The sequence below is a fragment of the Monodon monoceros genome, unplaced genomic scaffold (genome assembly GCF_005190385.1).
Source record: "Monodon monoceros isolate NGI ecotype Baffin Bay Population unplaced genomic scaffold, NGI_Narwhal_1 Super_Scaffold_7, whole genome shotgun sequence".
Lineage (NCBI taxonomy): Eukaryota > Metazoa > Chordata > Mammalia > Artiodactyla > Monodontidae > Monodon > Monodon monoceros.
Window position 1 is genome coordinate 36,613,668 of NW_021703784.1, and position 26,143 is coordinate 36,639,810.

General features: G+C 37.7%; 1 protein-coding gene across 1 annotated transcript in view; it reads left to right on the top strand.

Moving 5' to 3' along the window:
• The window catches only part of MAML2 (mastermind like transcriptional coactivator 2), a 360,907-nt gene that overhangs the window by 327,767 nt on the left and 6,997 nt on the right, over nt 1–26,143 (top strand). The window contains exons 3-4 of the mRNA XM_029209293.1: nt 18,335–18,538; nt 24,301–24,412. Of these exons, the coding sequence (XP_029065126.1) occupies nt 18,335–18,538; nt 24,301–24,412 (316 nt within the window). The remainder of the gene's footprint in view (nt 1–18,334; nt 18,539–24,300; nt 24,413–26,143) is intronic.

The window sequence follows — 26,143 nt, forward strand, 5'->3', positions numbered from 1 at the left end:
ATGTTGCTTAAGGAAACAAACAGATTTCAAAGGTTTATTCCAGAAAACAGTGTTTAATCAATTTCTTATACCGTCTTTGAACATAATCTAGTAAGCAGATGTGGAGTTAACGGCTTATTATGTTCTCACTCCCTATATCCATTCAGAGTCTGCCAGGCTCAGAGTAAAAGTCAAGACATGTGCACATGGAAACTCTGTAGATGTTTGGAGCATTTGAAATTAAAATAGTGAGAAGGCTGCCTGGGCGTCCCTTCAGACATGGCACAGTGGAGCACAGAGACAGGAAATATGCCAGACTGCCTCTGCGGGAGGCTGCTGACAACACGTGCATCAAGGAACAAGGAACTGCTTAATGATTAATCACTGTCAACCTTTGTTCTCGTTAAAGACTTGATTGTTGGACAAGGCTTGTAATGAGGGACTGTTTTGGTGTCTGTTGCTATGAGATTGTGTTCACTGATCCTCAGTGGATATAAGCCACTGTTCCCTTTTTGCCCAAGTAGAATAAACTTGAATGAAAATGCTCTAACAGTGCCTGCTAGTGGTGCTTTAAGAAGAGGCTCTGGACATTCTGTTTACCAAATGTTACTCCAGCCCCAAAATAGAGGACAGATATCCAGGAGTTTGTCTCAGCTGAATTATAGCATATGAGATTTTAGCAAACAAAAAACAAAACCAGAGAACTTTGATAATAAAAAAAGTAGATAGAAGTAGATTTTAAGGAAGTAATGATATAAAGACTCTCCCCCAACCACACACATGCACATCTTTTTGGCAGACACAGATATTCAGAAATTAAAATTTAAAGTTGTGTTACCCTTTCTCTTGCCTTCAGTAAATAAAATACTGAGTTGTGTCTTGCAAACCAAATGCTTAATCACCAAATCGTGTGAAAGGCTGAAGTGTGTATTGGCATTTTCCTAAAGGCTAAGGAAAAAATTGCACTTATTCTGTCATTGACTAGTTGGCTTATGGACTTTTGCATAACCATTTTTGAATCTTTATTTCACTGCTATAAAAGATCAATGGAATATTTTACAGGAGGAAAAAATGCTATTTTTAAATGTAAAAAATTATTCTTCTGAGTTGATTGACTTTAAAAGACTCTAAAACTATAAAAAAAATCATTGCATCATTACCATGAAGTTACTTTATAAATATAGACTTATGTGAAAGTACTAAAAGATATAGAATAACTAACACTGTGGGTGATATTCTCAGATTATGACTACTGCCCCCTAGCCAAAACAACTTCTCTCTGACAAATAAAGCCTGCTATAGTTTTTTGATGTCTGCATGAAGCAACTTTTCTTCTGGTTTATATCATATGTAACTATTTAGTTCAAAATGTTATGTGTCCCTATTCCTCTCTCCTTTTTATTCTCTATTCCCTTTAACTCATCCACAGTGTAATCCGGGGAGTTGAGTAGGGACTGTTTGGACTTCCAGCAATCTAAAATATGGCCTCTGTTGGCATCCTATGTCCCTACCTAATCTACAGGTAACTATGAATGTTCCATTGACATCAGAAATTATCCTGTAGAAACCAGGGACCTCCCTCTTCCAAAGTGTCCCCTGCACATAAAGGTAGGAAGGGACCTAGGAAAGGCCAGTTGATCAGTTCCTGCATCTCCCCGTTGATTTGCTCTAAGTCCTCCCAGACAGGAAAACCAGTTTTTCATTTAAATCTCTAAATAGAAATCCAGTTTGCTTGGCAAAATAGTCACAATATATATAACCTGTAAACACTTCAATTTTCATAGTCTTGCCTCTATGTTTATATATGTATCCACATGTAATTAAAGACATAGAATGTAAATTTTATTTGACCACAGCAGTTATGTGTTGATGTTACAATGGGGAAATATCCTAAATTGAGATAGAAATCAGGAGGTTTACAATGATAATGATAATTATAGCTGGTTTGGTCATTTAAGACGTATTACAATTTGCAGTAAGTGGATTATCCCCAAAGCTACAAATTGTTCCTGATTCCGTTGATGGAACTGCAACCCACTGAGGAATATCTTTCAATACGACATGCTTTATAAATCTTGGTAGGCCTGATTGTTTTTTCATCCTTGACCAGAGATATAAACGTTAAGGAATACTTGACCATTTTGTAAGGTAGATCCTTGAACATATGTCCTTGGGCAATATATCTAGTAGCTAGCCTAAAATCCTGGGGGAATATATATATATATATATCAAAATAAATTACTCTCTATACAACATTGTGAATTATTATTTGCATTTAAATAGAAACACTACTGGCTTCCCTTACTGTAATAGATGCTTACAGGTAAATTACCATACTTTTCATGGCTTCCCTAGGAACTGAAGGAACCATATATCGATGCCCATGTTGTTTTCTTCTACCCTCTAAAGACCAGTGTAGTAGTTAAGTACACAAGTTAGTTCCACTGTTGTTAAATTTGACTAAAAGTTATTCAGCACATACCAATAGCCTCTCTTTAATCTCTTATAAATAATAAATACAATTAAGTTACTAAAATAAACTATTATCTAGATTTATTGCTTTTCCTCTAAAAATAGTGACCATCCCACTTTCTTTTATGACCAAGGACCAGGTAAAATCCAAAGATTAGCACCTTCTTGGCATGGAAACTTATAGCAGAGTATATGAATGAATGTCATTACCTGGGAGAAAACCACGAACCCAGCTGCCAAAAAAATGATTAAGGTAAAGAAAATTTATGAGAAAAATATTCAGATGTTTGAAAGGCCAAGAAAAAATTGCAGCATTGGGGTATAGAAGGACTGCAGTACAATAGAATGATCATCTTTAGCATTAAGTGATAGGTATTTATTTTAAAGGAACTGAATTTTCCTTTCTTTCATATGATCTAGATAGCTACATTAATGTTACATCTAACAGTGTTATTTTGGGGAATTCCCTGGTCCAGTGATTAGGACTGTAGTTTTCATTGTGGTGGCCGGGTTTGACCCCTGGTCGGGGAACTAAGATCCCACAAGCCATGTGGTGTGGCCAAAATAATAATGATAATAATAACAACAGTGTTATTTTGTTTCTAAAGAACTCAAAATACTTTAAGCTTAATAAACTTTCAAAATATCTATTAATTTAACTACCTTTCTAAAATGGAATACTAATGCTTGCCCAATATCTTAAAAAAAGCAACTTTTAAAGATGATGCTAGAATCTCAGGGTGTCAGTACAGCTGTGTCTAAAAGGAGAAAACTAAAGTCAAGACCTGGCAAGGACTAGATAAATATGATGAACTTCAACTAAAAATCTATCAGGTAAATTAAGTTCTTGGATAAGATAATTAAGCTGGGTCCTACTAATACCAAAACAACTGGTTGAATCAGTTAGTTTAGTTAAATAACTTTTGCAAGCCAATTGTTTGGCAATACATAGGCCAAAAAAAAATAGTTGACTGATTTTAAGTTTCCATGATATTCAATGTCGTGGCATTTCACATACTTGGCCCAAGTTCTGTTAAGTTTATGGACAAGATAGAAATTTTTTAAATTATTTTTGTGTTTATTTTTCTTATGTGGATGGCTAGATAACAATATTTTCAAATTATAAAGCGAATCCAATTGGCTCAAATTTAGTCACAGTTTGATTTAAATATTCAGAAATGCTCAGATATATACTAAATGAACTGTTACTTGGATCCAGCCAGCAGCTGAAGAGCTGTTGCAGTCCCAGATGTATGTCCTTTTAAAAACTACCACATGGATCTGGAAAATGCAAAACAATGTAAACACTGGAAACTGTACAATATATCAGTCTCCCTTCCTGCATTCTCTTCTGATCAGCAGTTAGGAACATAAGCCACAAATGTTTACCCAGTTGAAAAATCACTGGACAGTTATGTTCAAATCAAGGATCTGTTTCCAGTTACAAGTAACAGAATCCAATACAATCAACCTACCCAGATTGCTGAGAAAAAAAGGTTAAAAGTTCATATAACTCTGTACGCGCTAAATTTAAGTTCAAGGTTTTAATCATGAAAAGATTTTATAGTATCTGGAATTGACAAATAATAACAAATATTCTTGGGCAAAGCATTTTATATGATATTTGATACTGATATTTGTCTTTCACTGAAATTTTTGATATCCATGTTACTTTCTAATAACAGCTAAATAATTGCAAATCATTTTATAAATTGTTTATCTGATTTTCAAGTAATTATTTACTATTTATTTAACAACAAATATATACAATATATATATACAAATATATCTTTGTTATGTCAGGCTTATGTGTGCTGGTGGGAATGCACAGATGAATAAAACAGTCCATTTTCTTAAAGTAATAATAGTGTAGTAAGAGAAAAGATACATGTAAATAAATAATTTATATATTCTATAAAATAAACAGAAAATATATTTGGGACTTAAGCAACACCAGTCACCAATGTTGAACAGGTACCAAAATAGACTTACCTTTTTCTGACTTCTCTATTCAAATGAATTAATATGAAAAGTCAGCTTGTGAACCCAAAGTTGTACTAGAAATCCTTGTAGTTGAAAAAATGTCCTAAAAAGTGGTTGACATCTAAAAATAATTTAGACTCTCTACTCCACCTTGTAATTCCAAACAGAAACAGAGAAGCTAAAATACTGTTTGTGTTAGACATCCCTTATGTTGTTACTCAAGATAATTAATAGAAATTTTAGGTACATCTTTCTAGATTCATAGCCATTAAGTAACAACAGATCTGGTAATAGTTGCACAGCTGATTTGACTAATGTAGACAGACAAGATAATCAGACCAAAGAAAGTTGACCTTCCTCATTCTTCCATAGTAGACTTTTCATTTAAGGTTATCATTTTTCTAAAACATTATTTTGGTACTCTGCAGATCAAAATGTGTTTGTATAGTTTGCATAAATAAGATTTGGTAAATAACCTGATTTTCTGGGAATTGATCCAAGTGAAACCTCTAATCTTTTGAAGTTCATCCCATACTGATTATTAGGGAGAACTCAGCTTTTTTGAAGTCCCACTGAAGTATTTAGTGGCTTGTTTTGCTAATCCAAGGGAGACTTCAGGACTACGTTTAACAGAGAACAGATGGCTCCTTTTTAAACGTCTTTTGTGGTCATTATAATAATACATTCAAAAATAGCTTATCATGTCACATTAGAGTAGATGGACACATTTGAGGACCTTGACCATAGTCACTATACTGTATTAGTGGATTTAAATTTCTATGTCTGTTAGATAACCTGCAATAACCAAGATATTATCTCTGTTCTCATAAGAGGAGATAACGTTGGAATTTGTAGGCTACTGTGTAGGTCAGTACATTTTGTATATTTTAGTGCAGAATGGATATTCAAAGCACAAAAATTACCTCTAGCAAAATATTTTGTAGATATATTTTGCAGAATCAGGGAAAAATACAGACCCTTCTACAGAATCAATTCAGTTAAGACAGGTATTATTAGCAAAGCTATATAGTTCTATACTGTGCCTTCCACATGAAAGTATATGAACAGGTCCAGAATTCAGTTTAATACATTTTTCAACATTTCCATCCACAAGCCAGATTCAATCAGTTCTGAGGAAGATGACCAGTTTGATTCCCCACTCCCACCTGGATCAATCTATTATTTGTTCATTATATGCAAAACTACTGCATGTCATATCGTTAGGTTGCATTTGAGACTCAATGGAAAAAATAAATCAAATTATTTCATCATGGTGATATCTATGGTCACCCTGATTCTATATAAATGGAATTTCAACTATTCTAGTACTAGAATGAAACTTAGAGATTTTAACCTAACTTCCTTATCTTAAAGTTGGAGAAAGTAAAGCCTAGAGAGCTTAGAAGAGAAGACTACAAAATTAACAAGCGTCACAGGAAACAGATTCAATGAAAGAATGTCGTAGTGTGTAAGAACTGGGTGGGCCAAAATGTTCATTCGTTTTTTTTCCGTAAGATGGCTCTGGTAGCACTTTGTCTTTAACTTCATTCGAAACAATTTTGTTAGATTGTATGTGACAGCTGCCATATCAAAGTGCATTTTTAAAAACTTATCAAAATTGGTGAATTTTTGTGTAGCCATTTTAATATTGAAGATGGAAGAAAAACAACATTTTCGGCATATTATGCTTTATTATTTCAAGAAAGGTAAAAAAATGCAACTGAAATGCACAAAAAGATTTGTGCAGTGTATGGAGAAGGTGCTGTGACTGATAGAACGTGTCAAAAGTGGTTTGCAAAGTTTTGTGCTGGAGATTTCTCACTGGACGATGCTCCACAGTCGGGTAGACCAGTTGAAGTTGATAGCAATGAAATGGAAATAACAATTGAGAACAATCAACGTTATACCACGCAGGAGATAGCCGACATACTCAAAATATCCAAATCAAGCATCGAAAATCATTTGCACCAGCTTGGTTATGTTCATCACTTTGGTGTTTGGGTTCCACATAAGTTAAGCGAGAAAACCTTGACCATTATTTCCACATGCAATTCTCTACTTAAATGTAATGAAAGCATTACGTTTTTAAAACAAATTGTGACGGGTGATGAAAAGTGGATACTATACAATAATGTGGAATGGAAGAGATCGTGGGGCAAGCGAAATGAACCACCACCAACCACACCGAAGGCCTGTCTTCATCCAAAGAAGGTGATGTTGTGTATATGGTGGGATTGGAAGGGAGTCCTCTATTATGAGCTCCTTCCGGAAAACCAAACCATTAATTCCAACAAGTACTGCTCCCAATTAGACCAACTGAAAGCAGCACTCAACGAAAAGCATCCAGAATTAGTCAACAGAAAACGCATCATCTTCCATCAGGGTAACACAAGACCGCATGTTTCTTCGATGACCAGGCAAAAAATGCCACAGCTTGGCTTGGAAGTTCTGATTCATCTGCCGTATTCACCAGACACTGCACCTTCGGATTTCCATTTATTTTGATCTTTACAAAATTCTCGTAATGGAAAAAATTTCAATTCCCTGGAAGACTGTAAAAGGCACCTGGAACAGTTCTTTGCTCAAAAGATAAAAAGTTTTTGGAAGATGGAATTATGAAGTTGCCTGAAAAATGGCAGAAGGTAGGGGAACAAAAGGGTGAATACATTGTTTGATAAAGTTCTTGGTAAAAATGAAAAACATGTCTTTTATTTTTACTCAAAAAACCGAAGGCACTTTTTGGCCCACCCAATAAGAAGAAGTCAAAATTGTAAAAGAAACTAATAATGTAATATAGGTGCTAACTTTTCTTGTACACCTGCTCTGAGCCAGAAACTGTGCAACATACTTTACCTACATGATCTTATTTAAGCCAACACAGCAATCGTATGATGAAGGCATTGTTATTTACCCCTTAATAGTTAAGAAGCTGAGACATAGAGACTTTTATAACTTGCCCAAGAACAATTAGTAAGTTATGGAGGAAATATTTAAACCCAGGCAGTTTGACTACAGAGGCAGCATTTTTCATCATTATAGTATTTTGTCATGAGATATCACATGCGATATGTGAGAATTTTCTTAGGTTTCTCACTTCTCCATCTTAAAGAGAAAAAAGCTAAAAGTAGTCTATAAAATTTTGATTAACATGAAATTCCAGAGTCAAAATTCCATATTGACTTTTGTTTTGTTTCCAAAGGGAAAATCTTATAGTTTTTTCAAGGTATTAGAAGCCATCTTTGGAAATCGATTCTTAAAAGTTCCAGATTTGTTTCACGTATAATTTGAACATCATTTTGATTTAAGAACCAACCCTTTATAAAGGATTTTCTTCCTTTAGAACTGTGGTGTCATTTATCCCTTCTTTATTCTTCATTACTACTTGTTACTGGATTGCCTTCATGTTTAATGAGAACAGAAAATGCTGATAACTTACCCCATCCAAAACCAAAGTACCTTCCAAACATTTCTAGAGGACTAGCACAAGTGTAGGGTATAAAACTGGTTCCTAATGTATGTCCCTTTGAAATAAATGTTTTTGTAAAGATGAGTTATAAGCTTAATATAGTTATACATTATACCAAAGAAAGAAGAAGAGGGGATTAATATCAACACAATATATAGAGTAAACTCAACAAAGGATAAAATTACGCTAAAACACAAGTTCCTAATTTTCTTTTAGTTGGTGGAGGCAGTGGTGATAATAGTTAGCTATTGCTAAGTTTGAGGCCCTGAGCACATCTTTGGATGATTATTGCTTGTTGGTTTATTGCTGGTATTATTACAAACACCACACTCTCCTCACTATCTGACAATCAGAAACTGTATATTATTTAGCCCTATGCCTTGTGTGTGTGTATATGTTTATATTTACATTCAGTAAATATAAAACTGACTTAAGAGGAAATATTAATATTTTTCACATCTATTGCATACCTGATACTAATATACTAAGCACTTCACTTACTCTATGTCATTCGTTCTTTACTACCACCCTTTGAGGTAAATATTATGACCACGTACAACTCTGAAAAAAGTGGAGCTGGGATTTGAACCTAGTTTTGTCTGATCCCAGAATGACTATTTTCACTATTGCTGCCTATCCATTCAAATTGCTTTTATAATAGAACAGAGAGATATTTTTAAATAATTTGACTTTTACCTTATTTTATTATTCCTTCAAAGTATTTTGCATTTTAAAGGCATATGTGTAAAAAAAAGCCAAATTTCTTAACCTATAACCTCATCTTTAAAGTGGGAATCATAGTTAGAATTATTGTGAAGATTAAAGTAATAAATGTCAAGCCCTCAACACATGGCCTGGCACATAGCTTTTAAAAAATGGTAACTGTGGGCTTCCCTGGTGGCACAGTGGTTGAGAGTCCGCCTGCCGATGCGGGGGACGCGGGTTCGTGCCCCGGTCCGGGAGGATCCCGCATGCCGCGGAGCGGCTGGGCCCGTGGGCCGTGGCCGCTGGGCCTGCGCGTCCGGAGCCTGTGCTCCGCAACGGGAGAGGCTGCAGCAGTGAGAGGCCCGCGTACCGAAAAAAAAAAAAAAAATGGTAACTGTTAGTAGAAATTGTACTCCATCAGTGTGCCTTCCTCCGTCCTTACAACAAAGGCACGGAGTCATTGTCATTATCATCATCGTCATGATCTCCATTATCACTCACCACTAGCTCTTTTTCTTCCTAACACGTCCTTTATGCCTTGGACCCCTCTAAGCTGGCACACCCATTAAAGCAACACTGGATTTAACAACTTTGCTCAACCTTTGCCTTCTGTCCTGCACTGGCTTTCCAGTTGCCTTTGAGAAGTGCTAGCATTTTCATCCCATGTGCCTTACAGCAAGTTCTGTCCTCATTTTCTAGTTTGCACTGCTTCATTTATTCATGTATTTATTTATACAAAAAAAAAAAACATTTATGGGGAGTCCACTGTACCCTGCGAATTTCATGATGAACATCCCAGCCCTCCAAGCATTTATAATGGGAGATAGATATAAGCAAACAAGCCATTGTGATACAGAGTGACAAATGCTACCTAATGGATCCGTACCAGCTTTTAGGGAAGCACAGAAGAGGACACTGAACAGCCTTGGGAGGTCAGAGAAGATTCCCTGAAAAAAGGACATCTGAGCTGAGCCCAGAATGAGTGGGTGTTTACTTGGCAGGGAGGGGCAGGGGAAGAGTGTTCCTGGCAGAGAGGATGTGAACGCATCAAAACTGTGGAGAGGAGAAAGAGCTCTGTGACACTGGAGAATTGCGAGTGTTTTAGTATCACTATAGTATAAAGTGAAGAAAGGATGTTTTGAGAGGTGAAATGGGAGGAAAGATGCAGAAGCCAGATCTAGAGGGACTTTTTTCTATACCATTTTTGGGAGTTAGGACTTGATTCCAAAGGCAATGAGGAGCCGTGAATGGTTTTAATCTGGATGTGCAATGTAGAGGACGTACTCAAGGAGAAAATCATTTCATTTCTTTCATAAACACTAACCTTTGAGGGATGGGAGGTGGAGTTCTCAACCTGAGGTCTGTTGATGGTCTATGCATGTTTAGAAGATTTGTAAGCTCCCTGAAATTGTAAACAAAATTGTTAGTTGTATGTGTACTTGAGGGGAGGGGAGAAGAGACAGAATCCATAGCTTTGTGAAATCCTCAAAAGGCACTGTTATCCAATGACAAGTTTGAAACCACTGCTCTAGGGGCAGAAAGCAAAAAGCTAACTTACAGAGCAGAAATTTCAGGTCTGCCACAAAGAGCCCTTCTAAAGTTGAAAAGTTTTCTTTTAAGAAAAATTTCTCATTCCTTCCCCTCAGTTACCAAAGTCTTCCCACTCCACCCTGACCCACTGACGTTTTGTTCCTGGCCACTCTCCCACTTAAATGCTGCTTCCTCGCTCATGGAACTGTTCTTCTGTGCCAACCCATAACAAGTGTCCATCCCAGAGGCTAAGAATAGACACAGTATCCTGGTGACTTGAAAATTAGGTAACCTCTGAAGGATGAACTCTACAGTGACCACAAACTCATTCTAATCATTTGAACCAAACAGATTATTAACATATGATCAGGGTTTCCCTGCAGGGTGGAGGAGAATGTTCTGAGCAAGCGAAGAAAAACGTCCTATTAAATAGATGAGAAAAGCAGCTACTGTTCAGAGTTGCAAAGGATAAAGAAAATACTAACCTAAATACATCCTTCTGTGTTTGCATATTCTACGTTTCAACATCTCCCCTTCCCCCCTCACCCCCACAAGCCAGTTCTATCACACAAGCTATAATTCTCTCAAGCAAATAGACTTTATTCCATTCATTTCTCCTTAACGTATTTTCCTGGATTTGGATATGGTTCTTCATCTTTCCGTTAGGTTTTGTGATTTTGTACACGTCAATTCCTTAACGTTTCTGGGCAGTGTCTTCAACTGTAAAATGCAGTTGGATAAAAGATGTGTAAGTTGCTTTTCCGTTTCTGCTGTTTGTAATGGTGGCTGGAGTGAAGGGCTATTGTGAACAGATGTCATTATAGATATTTTTTATTCTCAACTTGCCTGTTCCTTCCAAGGATTGCTGGGTACTTCCTCTAAGGCATTTTATCAATTTAATGTAAAAGACCAAAGTACTTAGCCTGACTTGGCTAGTACAGCCAAATAGAGCAAGGGTCAGAAAATTTTTTTCCATAGAGCGCCAGATAGTAAATATTTTAGGCTTGTGGGTCATAACGTCTCTGTCACAGCTATTCAACCCTGTCGTAGCAGGGAAGCAGCCACAGACAATATATAAATGAATGTGTATGGCTATGTTCCAATAAAATTTTATTTACCAAAAAAGGTAGCAAGTTGGATTTGACTGGTCATGTCATAGTTTAATGACCCTTGAAATAAATGACTGGAAAAAAAATAGATAAATAAATAAATGACTGGAAACCTGAAGACAGCAGTGTTTTGTCCCTTCAGTCTTTCTGTGTAAAAGTTGTTTCCTGGATGATTTCCTGATCATTGTTTTGTTGTCACTGTCATTACTGTTGCTGTGTGTCAGCCACTCTCAGCCACCTCACCATCCATATGCCCCAGATAAATAAATGAAGTGGGCCTGCCATCTTGTAGGGAATCTGAAACAGCTAAGGCAACTTGCTTCTCAGGCATACAGATAAATAAATGGCTTCATAAGCAGACAGTTCAGAAGATGCATAGCCTGGAGGAACAGTTGAGCAGTTAGTTCATGGAGACAGGGAAAGAAGAAAAGAGGGAAAGAGACAAGCTGGGGGGAGGGGGAGAAAGACTGAATAGCAAATCAGTTTGTGAGATCTACTGTACAGACTTGCCCAGCTGGGTACTTTATCTTGAATTTGTTTTGCAAATTGCAGATGCCTAGCTCTGGAAGCCAAGAAAAAGAAAGGGCAGTCATTCCACGCCAAAACACTCTCATGGATCCCAAGTAACTTACATTACTTCATTTTTGTGGGGAAAGAAATCATTATATATTCCCCTTCCAAAATAAGAGAAACAGAGAGCCATTTTACCCAGATGCCCAAAACAAGACAAATATTTTTTAGAGGTTTTTTTTTTTTTTAATATTAAGAGAACAATACTTGTCTGATAACTGCTTGCTTTGTGAAACTTTCTATGTCACTGTTCAGCCCACAAAACTGCTTTAGTAGTAAAACTGACTGAATTCAGTGAGTATTAATATTTCAACATACTTCAGTGAAACCAGGGATATTTTTGTTTGCTGCTTTAGGACATGTCTAATTGGACCCCATTTTACCTTTTGCTGAAATCAACCTACTTCACAGAACTCTCACATTCCATTAAAATGAAACAGGCAATCCTAGCATTTTTATTAGTTAACATTTTTTAATAAGATATCTCACATATTGACCATGATTTACAGAGCCATTTTATCAAAGTCAGACCTAGGGGCCAGGCCTTCACTCTGGTGTTTGTTACTGAGATTCACAAGGTTTTCTTCATATATACTCTTTCTTTAAATATTTATGCCTGAAATTTTAAAGAAAAGGGTATTGGTGAATTCACTGTTAGGGCTAGAATAATGAGGTTTGGTTCTAATTTTTAATTTGGACATTCTTTTCAAAAGGACTTAAAAATGGCTTTAAGAGAAATGTAGGTGACAAGAAGGAGGACAGGTGATTTGTCCTCTAAGGAAAAGGGTTTTCCATTTTAAAGAGTTCAGGAGTTCCCTTAATTTTCTGCCAGATTTTAGAGACATGGTTTGTGATCTTGTTAAGTTAGTACTTCCTGTGCTGATCCATGAACAAGCTCTTAAGTCAACAAAGTAACACATTCGGGAAAGCATTCATTTACCATATTTTCCATACCTTAAAATATGCATCCAGCTTCCTATAAATGTAAATCAACCTTACACACTGCCACTCACTTGTGAGCATGTTTTGATTTATCCAGCTAAAAGGTTTAGTCATCATATACATGATTTACCAGATGGTCTTCTAACATCCTTGAGACCATTCTGGAAAATAAATTTCCCATCCATAGTCCAGTTGGAAAACTTGGAAGTATAGACATGCTGCAGAGTTTTCCAGCAGGCTGAGTGGTCTTTGATCCCTAAGGCCTGAAGAATGCATGATGTATAATATTGGGCTGGCCAAAAAGTTCATTTGATTTGAAGTAAAAATAAAAGACACATTTTTCATTTTCACCAGAATTTTATTGAACAATGTATTCACTAACCCAATGAACTTTTTGGCGAACCCAATAGATGCTCAACAAATATCTGTTGAATGAATGATTAAGGGTAGAGTGAAGATAATAATTCTAAAGATATAGTTTGATTATTGGCAGAATTTTATTAAAAAGATATAGAAATGCTTTCATTGGTCTAGCAGTCCTGTGCTGGATTAAAACAAGGATTAAGAAGGTTTAATCATATTTAAGCACTTTGCATACCACCCTAACTCAGTGGCTTAGCCAATACTATAAAAGAACTTCAAAATCTTAAATACACATCACACACATACACACACACTCACATAGATGTGGAAAACTATCTATAAGTGCATATTAAATGTAAATTTATATTAAATCCCAGGATGATAGGATCAGAAGCCTGTTTTGTATGTTAGCATCAAATACCGTAATTTATTGGTAGAAACAGAAAAAAAAACACAAAATGAAAGATCATTTAAGTTCATGATTTGAAAGAGACTCTAGAAATCTGAGTTTTCTAGCATATAAAAGACTACATCAGTAAAAGTAGCCTAATTCATTCACAACCACACACACACACACACACACACACTCTTTCATCTACGAGCTGAGGATGTGCCATTTTTACCATGGCCTTCACAAGCAATTGAGGAGAAAATGAGTGTTGAGGGAGAAACAGATGATTTCTATTAAGTCAAGTTCTACATGGGCTGAGTGTAAGGCAAAGAGTGGGGCTGAATATGGAAATCAAAGCCAACGCATGGGAGCATATTTTTCTTTCAAAATATTTTATGTACTAAAGTTTGCACAACATCTTGGCAATGACAGCAAGCCTGTGTAAGGAGGTGTTTTGTGTTTCACAGCTAACATAAGGGCAAAAAAATGTATCAGCAGCCAAATATTACTTCCATCATGAGTGGAAAGAATGTGTATGGTAGAGTACATGGTAAGGCCCATGGGCTAAAAACTATAAGGTTTGAAAATTCTACAAAATTCGAAAAGAGAGCTTATCTCTTACTTTAATATCTTTTGGTATTGTAAAGGAATGAAACTAAATTTAGTACGGTCCGTCTGTTTGATTAGAGAGAGAAAGACAGAGTTACATTTTCTTGGCATGCAGATCTTTTATAAATCTTAGCAGAGGGTAGTTTTGCAGATTTCACTGGAAATTATTTTGATGATGTTCACTGATTCTGCCAAAGTAAGCATTCTGTCACCTCTTTTCTTTCTCTTCATTTTTCCCATTTGTAAATACTTTTTTGATCTTTAGAAAATAGAAAACTGCCTGTCACATAGTAGATATTCCGTAAAATTTATCAAATTTATTAATGGATGGATGGATACATGGGTGACTAGACGAGCCATTAGGAGATGTGGATTTTAGTCCTAAGGCACTAGTAGGTATCATACCACCTAATGGAAATGACTATGCGTTGCTTTTTAATGCAGTAACTTTGAGTGAGTGTATCCATGGGCTTTGTGATGTGTGTATCGTATAAGCCAGAGATTCTTTTTTTAATTGAAGTATAGTTGATTTACGATGTTGTGTTAGTTTCTGGTGTACAGCAAAGTGATTCAGTTATATATATATAGTTTATACAAGATATTATATAAACCATTATAGTTTATTACAAGATATTGAATATAGTTCCCTGTGCCTACAGTAGGACCTTGTTGTTTTATTTTATGTATAGTAGTGTGTATCTGCTGATCCCAGACCCCTAATTTATCCCTTATCCCACCCCCTTTCCCCTTTGGTAACCATAAGTTTGTTTTCTATGTCTGTGAATCTGTTTCTGTTTTGTAAATAAGTTCATTTGTATCATTTTTTTAGATTCCACATATAAGTGATATATGATATTTGTCTTTCTCTGTCTGACTTCACTTAGTATGATAAACTCTAGGTCCATCCATGTTGCTGCAAATGGCATTATTTCATTCTTTTTTATGGCTGAGTAATATTCCACTGTGTGTGTGTGTGTGTGTGTGAGTGCGTGTGTGTGTGTGCGCACGCGCGCGCGTGTATGTGTCACATCTTCTGTATCCATTCATCTGTCGATGGGCACTTAGGTTGCTTCCATGTCTTGGCTATTGTAAATAGTGCTGCTATGAACATTGGGGTGCACATATCTTTTTGAATTAGAGTTTTCACCTCTTCCAGATATATGCCCAGGAGTGGGATTGCTGGATCATATGGTAGCTCTATTTTAATTTTTTTAAGAAACCTCCATACTCTTCTCCATAGGGGCTGCACCAATTTACATTCCCAACAGTGTAAAGGGTTCCCTTTTCTCCATGCCCTCTCCAGCACTTATTATTTGTAGACTTTTTGATGATGGCCATTCTGACCAGTGTGAGATGATACCTCTTTTTAGTTTTGATTTGCAGTTCTCTAATAATTAGCGATGTTGAGCATCTTTTCACGTGCCTTTTGGCCATCTGTATGTCGTCTTTAAAATATAAGACAGAGGGCTTCCCTGGTGGCGCAGTGGTTGAGAGTCCGCCTGCCATTGCAGGGGACATGGGTTCGTGCCCCAGTCCAGGAGGATCCCACATGCCGTGGAGCGGCTGGGCCCATGAGCCATGGCCGCTGAGCCTGCGCGTCTGGAGCCTGTGCTCTGCAACGGGAGAGGCCACAACAGTGAGAGGCCAACGTACCGCAAAAAAAAATTAAATTAAATTAAAATATAAGCCAGAGATCTTAACTTCAAATGCCTACATGGGCCAAGCAAGTAATAGAAATGAGGGAAAAGGGTGGGTATAATAAAATGAGGAACAGTGGGGACTGTGGCCAACTGGAGAGCACAAGGGCCTACCTGTGTTTAAAAAATGATGGGAGCCAAACATACCACATGTGCAGTCAAGTACACTTACACCATAAGCTCCTTCACAGAAATAATTGTTTCTAAAATATCTCTGCCATACACAAAATAATACAAAGATAAGTAAGAAAATATTAATTGCTAAAATTTATCTAGAACGTACTAAGTGCCTAGAACTGTTCTAAATTTCACCTGGCCTAATTTTATGTCACAAATGTAATTACATTCATTTTACACATGAGGAAATTAAGACACAATACTTCATAAATCTATATTGGTTGCTCTATATAATAAATAATTGGATATTAAGAAATAAAAAATAGCACAGCACAGAACAAAGTATCAGGGCCCTGAGCTGAGCCCCTAACCCAGATGAAAGAAGCACACTCCAAGAGAGAGTGCTGGTGGCTTGTAGGACATGTGGGGTGAAATCTTTCCCAAGAGCCATGATGGATTTAAAGCTGACAGATCTGACTGGGCATTGCGTGCAGATGTGTTAGGGATAGTTCCTTTCAGCTGCTCAGAGGATGTTCCTGCCTCAGAGCTGACTCTAATTATTTTTCATTAACTGGTGAGAAGGACCACCCCGTCCCCATCCCCACACCTCTGCCCTTCTCTCTAAAACACTCCCTTCCAGGCGCCTGATTGAGGGTGACCCCTTAGAACAGTGCTCAATACACATTTGCTGCATGGACAGATGGGTTGACCCAGATTTACAGTAGGAAGCTTTTTCTCCCCAACTCTTCCTGTCTCAACTGAGAGACAATAGAGGATGGTGATTGAGAACTGGAGTTCTGGAGTCAGACAGGCCTGACTTCAAATCTTCCTCAACTGCTTACAGCTAAGTGATCTCTCTGAGGCAGGTTTCTCATCTGCAAAATTAGGATGAAAATAATAGTCCTTGCTCATTGTCTCATTGTTCTGTTAGGAGGATGAAATGATATTAATCACATAAAGTGCTAAGCCCAATGACTGGCCTGTAACAAACCTCAGTGCATGGTCATTTTAGGATTATTTTGTATCCCTTTTCCTTGTGGCAGTTGGTGAGCTCTGTAGCCCCAGGGATTATTAAAGCAAGACCACGTTTCCTGCATCCACAGGCTTTGAACTGGTGGCTTTTTTTTTTTTTTTGTAGTTCAACAGATACTAAAGAAAGAGAAGGCAAGTCCACAAGTGGAGTACCTACTATTTACTGCTCATCAGGCATCATGGGAGTTGCTTTATCTTTTTAATGTCTTGTAACCTCACACAGTCCAGCTGGGAATGAAAGTCGGATTTCATTTCTCCCATATAGCTAGTGTTTCTCAAAGAGCATTCCCTGGATCAATGAGCATTAGAATCACCTGAGTAGGTACCTGATCTGTGGCCTCAGAATTTCTGGAGCAAGGCCCACCTGGGTATCTGCTTCCTAGATGAGTATCATCAAAGTGGGAGGATCTTTCATTTAGTACTTGTACCATTTAATCTAAAACTTGATTCTGTATTTTCTTGTATTTTACATGTAAGCATGTCATTTCTTCCTTAATTAGATGATAAATTCTCCAAAATGAGGACTGTGTTTTCTAGTTTTCTTGTAACCCCAACAGTGCACAGCTCAATCCTAAACACACCAGTTGGGAATTAGTGAAAGCACCTGCCTGGGTTTAGCTTTCTGCCCTGCAGGGTGCTGACCTGTCAATACCTAAACATTGGTAGAGACCTCAAATTAGAATGGCAATTCACCAATACCCAATATTATTTAACACACAATTGTGAGTCTTTGACCAATACTTCCTTATTGTCAGTTGGTGTTCTTTTACAGATTAATGCACTAAGATTCCCAACTTACTGACCAGGGAGCAAAATTAACAAGTCTCTGAAAGGTGAAGTCCCTAACAAGTTTCAGTGTTTGTGAAACAGAAACTCACAGGTTTTCCTACCTTATCACAGAAAGCTAGGCCCCTTATGTCCAAAATGGTTATTCAACTTTTAAACACATGCATTGAAACGATTTTCATTGCAGGATCAGCAATGATATGGGCTAACCTTAGGGAAAAGGAAGAACTTGTTACTTTATGATGTGTTTGTTCCTGAGCAATTGAGAGGTCTGTCATATGTTTTTATGGTAATTTTCTTTGACGTGCCATAAATACCTTCTGGAATGCGGAGGTTCCACCATCAGAGTCACGTGGGAGCTTTTCCAGTACCCTAATGTCATTAAACCAGCTTCTTTGGTTGCTGTGATATGCGATTATTTCTTCTACATTTAAAAAGCAATTCTCTGATCTCCAACCCATTAACCACGTTTGATCTTAACAAGTTGAAAAATGTTTGGAATCTAAGCTTATGATCTTTGCACAAGTTTTTTTTTTCTTTTAATTCACAGTAGCTTTCCACCCCCTCCCCTTCTCTTTTTTAGGATCAACACTCTGTGGTAGGCCAGAACACAGGCCCCAGTCCAAGTCCCAACCCCTGCTCAAATCCAAACACTGGAAGTGGTTACATGAACTCCCAGCAATCACTGTTGAATCAGCAATTGATGGGAAAGAAACAGACTCTACAGAGGCAGATCATGGAGCAGAAACAGCAGCTTCTCCTCCAGCAGCAAATGCTTGTTGACACGGTAAAACTTTCTCCCAATTTCTACTGCACATACCTATTGGCCCAACAGAGGGAATTCATTATTTTCCATTTCTACTTACTGTGCTTGTCTCTGTGTCCACCTATGGGACAGCCACCAGGGTGTCCTGGCTGTAAGAGAGGCTAAATCTATACATGTAAAGTGCTGCAGGAAAAAAAAAAAACAACTTGATTTACCAGCTGCTGGACAGTTGGAATGCATAGGACCTGGGCTGACTAGCCCTGCCCAGCCCAGGAATGTTCAGAGCCACCAACATGGGCATTGGTATCAGGCACAGGAAACCAGTCTTCTCCCATAGCCCCAAGGGGCAGAAAATAGGGGACAAAACTTTAATCAACTCAAATCCAAACTGATTCTAGAGGTGAAAGGGTTTTAAAGCAACTTTAAAAGCCAGCGTGGAGTTTCGAAACTTAAAATTTGGCCTCCAAAATACAAGCATCTCAGAATAGTAGATGTTTTTTAAGGAAACCGAAAATGTATTTCCCACTTTCACCACATTTAAGTGGCCTTACCTTAAAGGCAAGGTCATTATTTCCCACACATTACCCAAGCATTAACCCTACTTCACTATTTATCTGCTTGTCCCTTCTATATTCTCAAACTCATACATTCAACAACTGCTCCAAACCCTTCCTGCCTCCTAAGACCAAAGCCTTTTCTCCAAATTTTATTCTTTCCCTTCAGACTATTTGGCCAAATGAAAGAAGAAAGAGGCAAAGTTAACCATCTCCAGGTTGATAGAGCCAAGGTACACAGAAAATAAAATTTTTAAAAAAATAAATTTATACTCAAGGAGCTTTGCAGTAAGAGTCAGAAACCCAGGGTGTGATAAGCATATAATTCATTCAGTAAATATTTACTAATTTACAATGGGAATACAGCCATAAACAAGACAACCCTGTCTTTGTCTTTAAGGAGCTTAGAGCCCTCTGGGGATGTCAAATAAATAGGCAATTGTAATACATGTGATTAAATGCTGTGATGTGGGATTACCAGAAGTGGTTTCAGAGAGGAAGTTGTATCTACTGAAGATCTGAAGGTGAAGTAGGAGATGGAGGGAAGAACCGGGGAGGGTCCAGCCAGAAGAAGCAGCATATTCAAAGACTCAGGGACAATAAAGTATACTACATATTACATTTGCTGAGGTATGTCACGTGCACAAGGATAGGGAAGTGAAAGGCTAGGAGGCCAGAGATCAGAGACCAGAGGATAAAGCTTGCTAAATCAGAATTTATATTGTTGAAAAGCAATGGAAGGGAATTCCCTGGAGGTCCAGTGGTTAGGACTCTGCACTTCCACTGCTGGGGGCCCCAGTTCAATCCCTCATCAGGGAAGTAAGATCCCTGCAAGCTGCACAGTGTGGCCAAAAACAAAAAAAGAAAAGCAATGGAGAGGACTTTAAAGCATTTGAAACAAGGAAGCACTAGATTCAGATTTGATTTGCATTATAATAAAGGTATAAACATAGCGAGGGAAAATGTAATGGAGGGAAAGATAATATCCAGCTTGGAGAGATTGAGGATAGTCTCCCAGAAGAGATAAAATTTGACTTTGACTTTGAAGGACTGTAGGATTCTGATGGATAGAGTGGTCCACCATTCTAGGTGGAGAGTGGGCCAGAGACCGAAAGGTATAGCCTAGGTGTGTATTAGCTGGTTAGTCTGAGATTGTATGATGAAATATGTAATGCATAGTGAAAAGTACAAATCATAACAATCCTTTATGTTTTTTAAGTAATGACAAATGGAATTAAGTTTGGAATCCAGAGCATGTGAGAAGAAATAGTGAGAAATAAACTTATTTGATCTTGAACAAGGAATAGTGAGAAATAAACTTATAGGTGACCTTGAATGTTGCCCTAAGTTGTAGGGGAACCACTGACTGGATTGCTAAGTGACACAACTAATTTCTACTGTAAGTCATAGTTTTGAAATCTCCACTCCTCCTACCCACTCCCTCCCTTTTTATGATCTTCATAAACAAAATAGCTAAGAAACAAGGGCAGTAGAAGAGAAAAACATACAATCTAAGATTGGTTTACTGGGTACACTTCCATCATTCCCATCAACACTACTAATTTGTTGACTTGTAACAGGCAGAGGTTGAATTTCTGGATTTTCAGCTCTCATTAAAAGGCGAGGAAACATTCCATGAGGATCCTGTACTGGCACTGTCCTAACTCTCATGGAGTCCCAGTTGAGTCACTGCTGGTACAGGTGCAAAGGGCAGTAGCTAAGCTGTGAGAGATGAATGAGAATGAGGCTGCTGTTTTTGTGATTTTTATAAACCATTCACATTTCTTTTTGTTTGGCGGACATTGAGGGTGCCTGTGCTTTTTAGCATATCCAGGAAGAAACAGTCTTTGATGCCACTTTACATTAGCATATGTTTTGTAGTCATTTGCAGTCAGTTGGCAAGGCCACATAGGCTCCTAAATTGAGACATTTTCTCATGAAAGTGTATTATCCCGTACTTTCTATTATTTTCCCACCAATGAAGCACAAAGAAGAGAGATGAGTAGTACTTGTTACAATGGACATCATAATTACCAACACGTTTTGTGCACCTACTATGTGCCAAGCACCATGCTGCGCTTTTACGGTAAAGGATTAATCCTTACAATAGGAGTATGAGAAAGGTCCTAAAATTATCCATATTTTACATTTTGAGATAGCGAAACTGAAGCAGAACAGATGTGGGCAACAGAAGGTTATTTCTATATTAGCTTTTTGGGTCCAAGATATTGGGTTATCATGAGACATTAGTTGTGAAGTTAAATTTCATGTTGCACAGAAGTAACCTCAGGGATGGCCTGTGAGTTTACACTTGCGTAGAATGGGGATGTCCTTCTCTGGCAAATGGAGCAGTCTCCATTCAGTGTTGAAGTCTGGTCTTTGCTGCCCCTCAGCACAAAGTGACAGCATGGCAGTTCTTGTCCACGCGCAAGGCCATTAACTCTAACTCATTTGTGAACAAGCACTTTAAGAAACTCAAGTTCCCAGAGCTGTGTATGTTAACACTTTGAACAACCTAAATAACCCCTCAGGAGAATAAAAAGTCAATAAGTAGATTGAGCGTATGTAAAAATAAATCCAGATTTGAAATCTAGTCTTTCGTGGAGCAGCAAGGGCCTGATTATCACTCACACACATGCGTGAATTCTGTTTTCTACAATAGAAACAACAGAAACACCTCATTGCATAAGAAAATATGATAGATGCTTTTGAAAAAGAGAAGATTTCAGAAAGTCCCATGTTGGCATAAAAATCAAAACTGTCAGCTTGCACAATAGTTTACAGCAGGAATGGTTGCATATTGCCACATTTGGGTTCATGGAACATCTCAAGCTGTTTCTTAAACATTTAGGGTTTGGGCAAAACCAGAAAGAGTTTCACCAACCACTTCTTCCCTTAATTTGTAAACCCATATTTAAAAGAAATGTAATCCATATGCTTCTGATTCATTTACACTTAGCTCATCAAAATTGTGTTTTATATGAATTACTTGATGCCCCCAAATCCCTGTGAGTCTTTCAAGTCATTTTCCTTAGAAACAAGAATTTGAATTTGGTTTGTTGTTGTTTTAAAGCCACTTTTTTTCCTTTATAGTAGATTTATTCTACTTAGAAGGTTTGGAATTTGTTGGGAAACTGAGAAATACATGGTTTAAGTGGGTTCTAAATTGGGCAGCCCACATTTGGCTTCCATCTAATTAACCCATCTGTTACAAGGTTTTCTTTTCTATTTATTGACTTTTCTATAATTATATTGTTCTCTGTATACCTATGCCAATTATTTTTATCTTCGAAAAAGGGGGTTGCTTTGGGGTTCATGCAAAGTTTCAGTGAAGCCATTCTAAAAACTTCCTGATCCATACTGAGAAACAAAAAAGGAATCTCCTGATGTCCAGAACTGATACCACACTCACAGCCAGGCTATTTTGTTCTCTGTCGGACGTAAACAATTTTACAGAACGCTAAGCTCAGACAGGATTGCTCTGAGACCATGATAAAATGAGACAAAAGAAGGCCACTTCATAATTTTGTCTAAAAACAGACATAAACAAGGTCACTGTGCAACTCACAAAATAGGAAAAATTCCCCTCTTTTGCTAAATGAGTGACAAATAATTCTTTACTCAGTCATAGAATCAACCTCACTTTCTGACAGCTTACAACCTAGAACAAATCCTCGCTTCCTTAGACCCTCCCTAAATCACCCAGTCAAAGCCCAAATCCTATAATAGGTTCTTTCTAATACGCTCCTGCTGAGACACCCTATGGTCCCCCGTGATGTGCCTTCTTCCTCGCTCCAGTGAGTGATAAACCCAACAGGTATGTTCCTGTTCCTGAACGCAAATTCATGTGCCCTACACACAGCGAGGCCAAACAAACCCAAACGTCAGAGTTTGGAGCAGAGAAAGGTTTATTGCAGGTCCAGAGAAAGGTTTACTGGAAAGAGATGGGTGGCTTGTGCCCAAAAAACCCCAAACTCCTTGAAGGGTTTCAGCAAAGGATTTTTAAAGGAAGGTGAGGGAGGGGCGTTGTTAGTTGTTGTAAACTTCTTGGCGTCGGAATCCTTTGTTTTTGCAGCTATCCATTGTAGGTCAAGTCAGATGTTCCCCTAAACCTCCAATAAGACAAATGTTATTCTCTGTTCTGTAACTTTCTATCTCTATATGAATGGACTCTTAAAGGTCAGAGCCCTGAGAATAGGCTATCCTGTATATTTCAGGCTGTAGGCAACATTCTTTTATAAAAGGTGCAGAGCCAGCAGGAGTAAGCACAGGAAAAGGGCCAGATCTAATATGGAGTCAGATTTGTTCTTCCCTCTACATTCCTGGTGGTCTTTGGCTGAGGCCACTGACACTATAAAAAGAATGCCCCTGTTTCCTCTGTTAGCCCCCAAACTCACCTACTCTAAAGATCTAAAGGTGGCTGATTCCAGAAGGAAGAAAAGAAGGGAGACTGGGAAATTTCCAGGCTCTGAGAATGGGGCACAGAGAAACGAAGCAGCAAGAGGCCCTTGCATTGCGTGGCCGGAAAGCCTAAGTTTTTGACTCAGGATTTGGTTTTGGTTCTACCACTGTGTGATCTTGGGCAAGTTACTTAACCTAAGGAAGCTTCCATTTCCTTATCTTTTAGGTGGGAATAACCATACTTACTTTCGATGGTTGTTTATGAGGGGGAAAAAAATAGGTAATATGCACAGAATGCCTATATCAGTATCTGATAGGTTATCTCCTCCAATCTCAGGTTGCCAGATTTAGCAAATAAAAACATAGAATGCCTGAGTGTCCTGCACTTTATCTGGCAATCTTATTCCTACACCTTACACACTTGGTAGGACCAAAATCATATATAGGTACCAAAGTATATCAGGTGTGCTACAAAACAAAGCTAGAAATCCTCATCTCAGAATTCATAGAAATTTTGTCCTCGCTGAAAGCTAATTGCAAAATAAGGAAAATGAGAGTAGTTACAAGACCCAAAACACATGTTGAATGTTAAGGAGAGGTAGAAATTACACTTTCATGCAGGAAATTGAAATTGAAAAGTTTTGTCTCTAAATAAGGTCCAGGATTCACCACTATGACTGCAAATCATGAATAAAAACTAAGTAAGATCCATGATTCGCAACTATGACTGCAAAATTTTTCTTGTATTCTTACTTTTTTGAATCTATACATTTTTACAACTGAGAAAGTAACAATGCAGTTTAATATGTTTTCATTTGTGTTTTCAAGGAGAAAATCGCTCCACAAGATCAGATAAACAGACATTTGACAAGGCCACCCCCAGATTATAAAGACCAAAGAAGAAATGTGGGCAACATGCAGCCAACAGCTCAGTATTCTGGTAAGTGTTCTTAAAAATTAATAAAAATCATAACTGTGCAAAGAAGAAAACTGTTCAGTTGTTAGTATTTCCTCCTTTCCCCATCTCATATTTAAGTGTAACATCTTTCTTAGACTCCTTCTCGAGCTCCCATTTAACTTTCAGATCAAGACCAAACTGGAATTTATTTTAGCCTGCTCATCAGTTTTTCTTGCTTATCTTTGTTCCTTATTCACAAATTTCACTGCTCTCAGGACTACCTGTGAGAGTCAAAAAAGCATAAATATTTTCTAACTGCTAGGTTCAACCATTCTCCTCCCAACAGCATATCTTGACCCAGATAGTGTAAGGTAAGCAGACATTTCTCCCTCATAGTCACATCTGTAACTTACGTAGTGCCCAATCTTTTCATCTCCACCTTTGGGCTCATCTCCCTAAGACAAATAGCCCTATCACCAAAAAATAATTGAAAAGCAAATTAAGTCTTTAGGAAGTCTCTCAAAAATACCAAAAGTGGATTGCATTTAAAATATAAAGCAAGAGGGTTCCCTTTTCTCCACACCCTCTCCAGCATTTATTGTTTGTAGATTTTTTGATGATAGCCATTCTGACCTGTGTGAGGTGATACCTCATTGTATCATTGATTTGCATTTCTATAATGATTAGTGATGTTGAGCATCCTTTCATGTGTTTGTTTGCAATCCGTATATCTTCTTTGGAGAAATGTCTATTTAGGTCTTCTACCCATTTTTGGATTGCGTTGTTTGTTTTTTGATATTGAGCTGCATGAGCTGCTTGTATATTTTGGAGATTAATCCTTTGTCAGTTGCTTCATTTGCAAATATTTTCTCCCATTATGAGGGTTGTCTTTTCGTCTTGTTTATGGTTTCCCTTCCTGTGCAAAAGCTTTGAAGTTTCATTAGGTCCCATTTGTTTATTTTTGTTTTATTTCCATTTCTCTAGGAGGTGGGTCAAAAACTTGAGGACATGGGGGAGGGGGAAGGGTAAACTGGGACGAAGTGAGAGAGTGGCATTGGCATATATACACTACCAAATGTAAAATAGGTAGCTAGTGGGAAGCAGCCACTTAGCACAGGGAGATCAGCTCAGTGCTTTGTGAACACCTAGAGGGGTGGGATATGGAGGGAGCGAGGGAGACGCAAGAGGGAGGGGATGTGGGGATCTATGTATACGTATAGCTGATTCACTTTGTTATGCGGCAGAAACTAACACACCATTGTAAAGCAATTATACTCCAATAAAGATGTTAAAAAAAACAAACAAAAAAACCCCCCAAAAATAAAGCAAAACTTCTTAATGGGTATCAATATAGCATAGGTGGCAGACACTACCCCTAAAATCCCTCCCTTCCACTCTCTGAACTCCAAAAGAACCTCTTTTAAACATAACCTTTGCTACCCCTGCCTTCCCCTAGTCAGCATCTGTTTGAGCCTTTCTGCCCAGAACTCTCTGCGGTTTGTCATGTAAACTAAGCTTGTCCTCTATTTTCCTAAGTTCTCTCTGCTTAAGGCCATAAAGGAGATTCTCTAAAGAAAGAGGGGCTGTGAATATTTCTGTTTATTAATATTTTCTGGTCCTGTTAAGTGTAGTAATCAATATGTTGTTCTCATTTATTTAAACACTTTCAAATGCACCAGATTGCCTCTTTCCACTAAAATTAGGAACGGGATATATATATATTCCACTCTCTAAGATTGCTTTGCTTCAGGGCAAAAGCAGGATTCTCTGAGT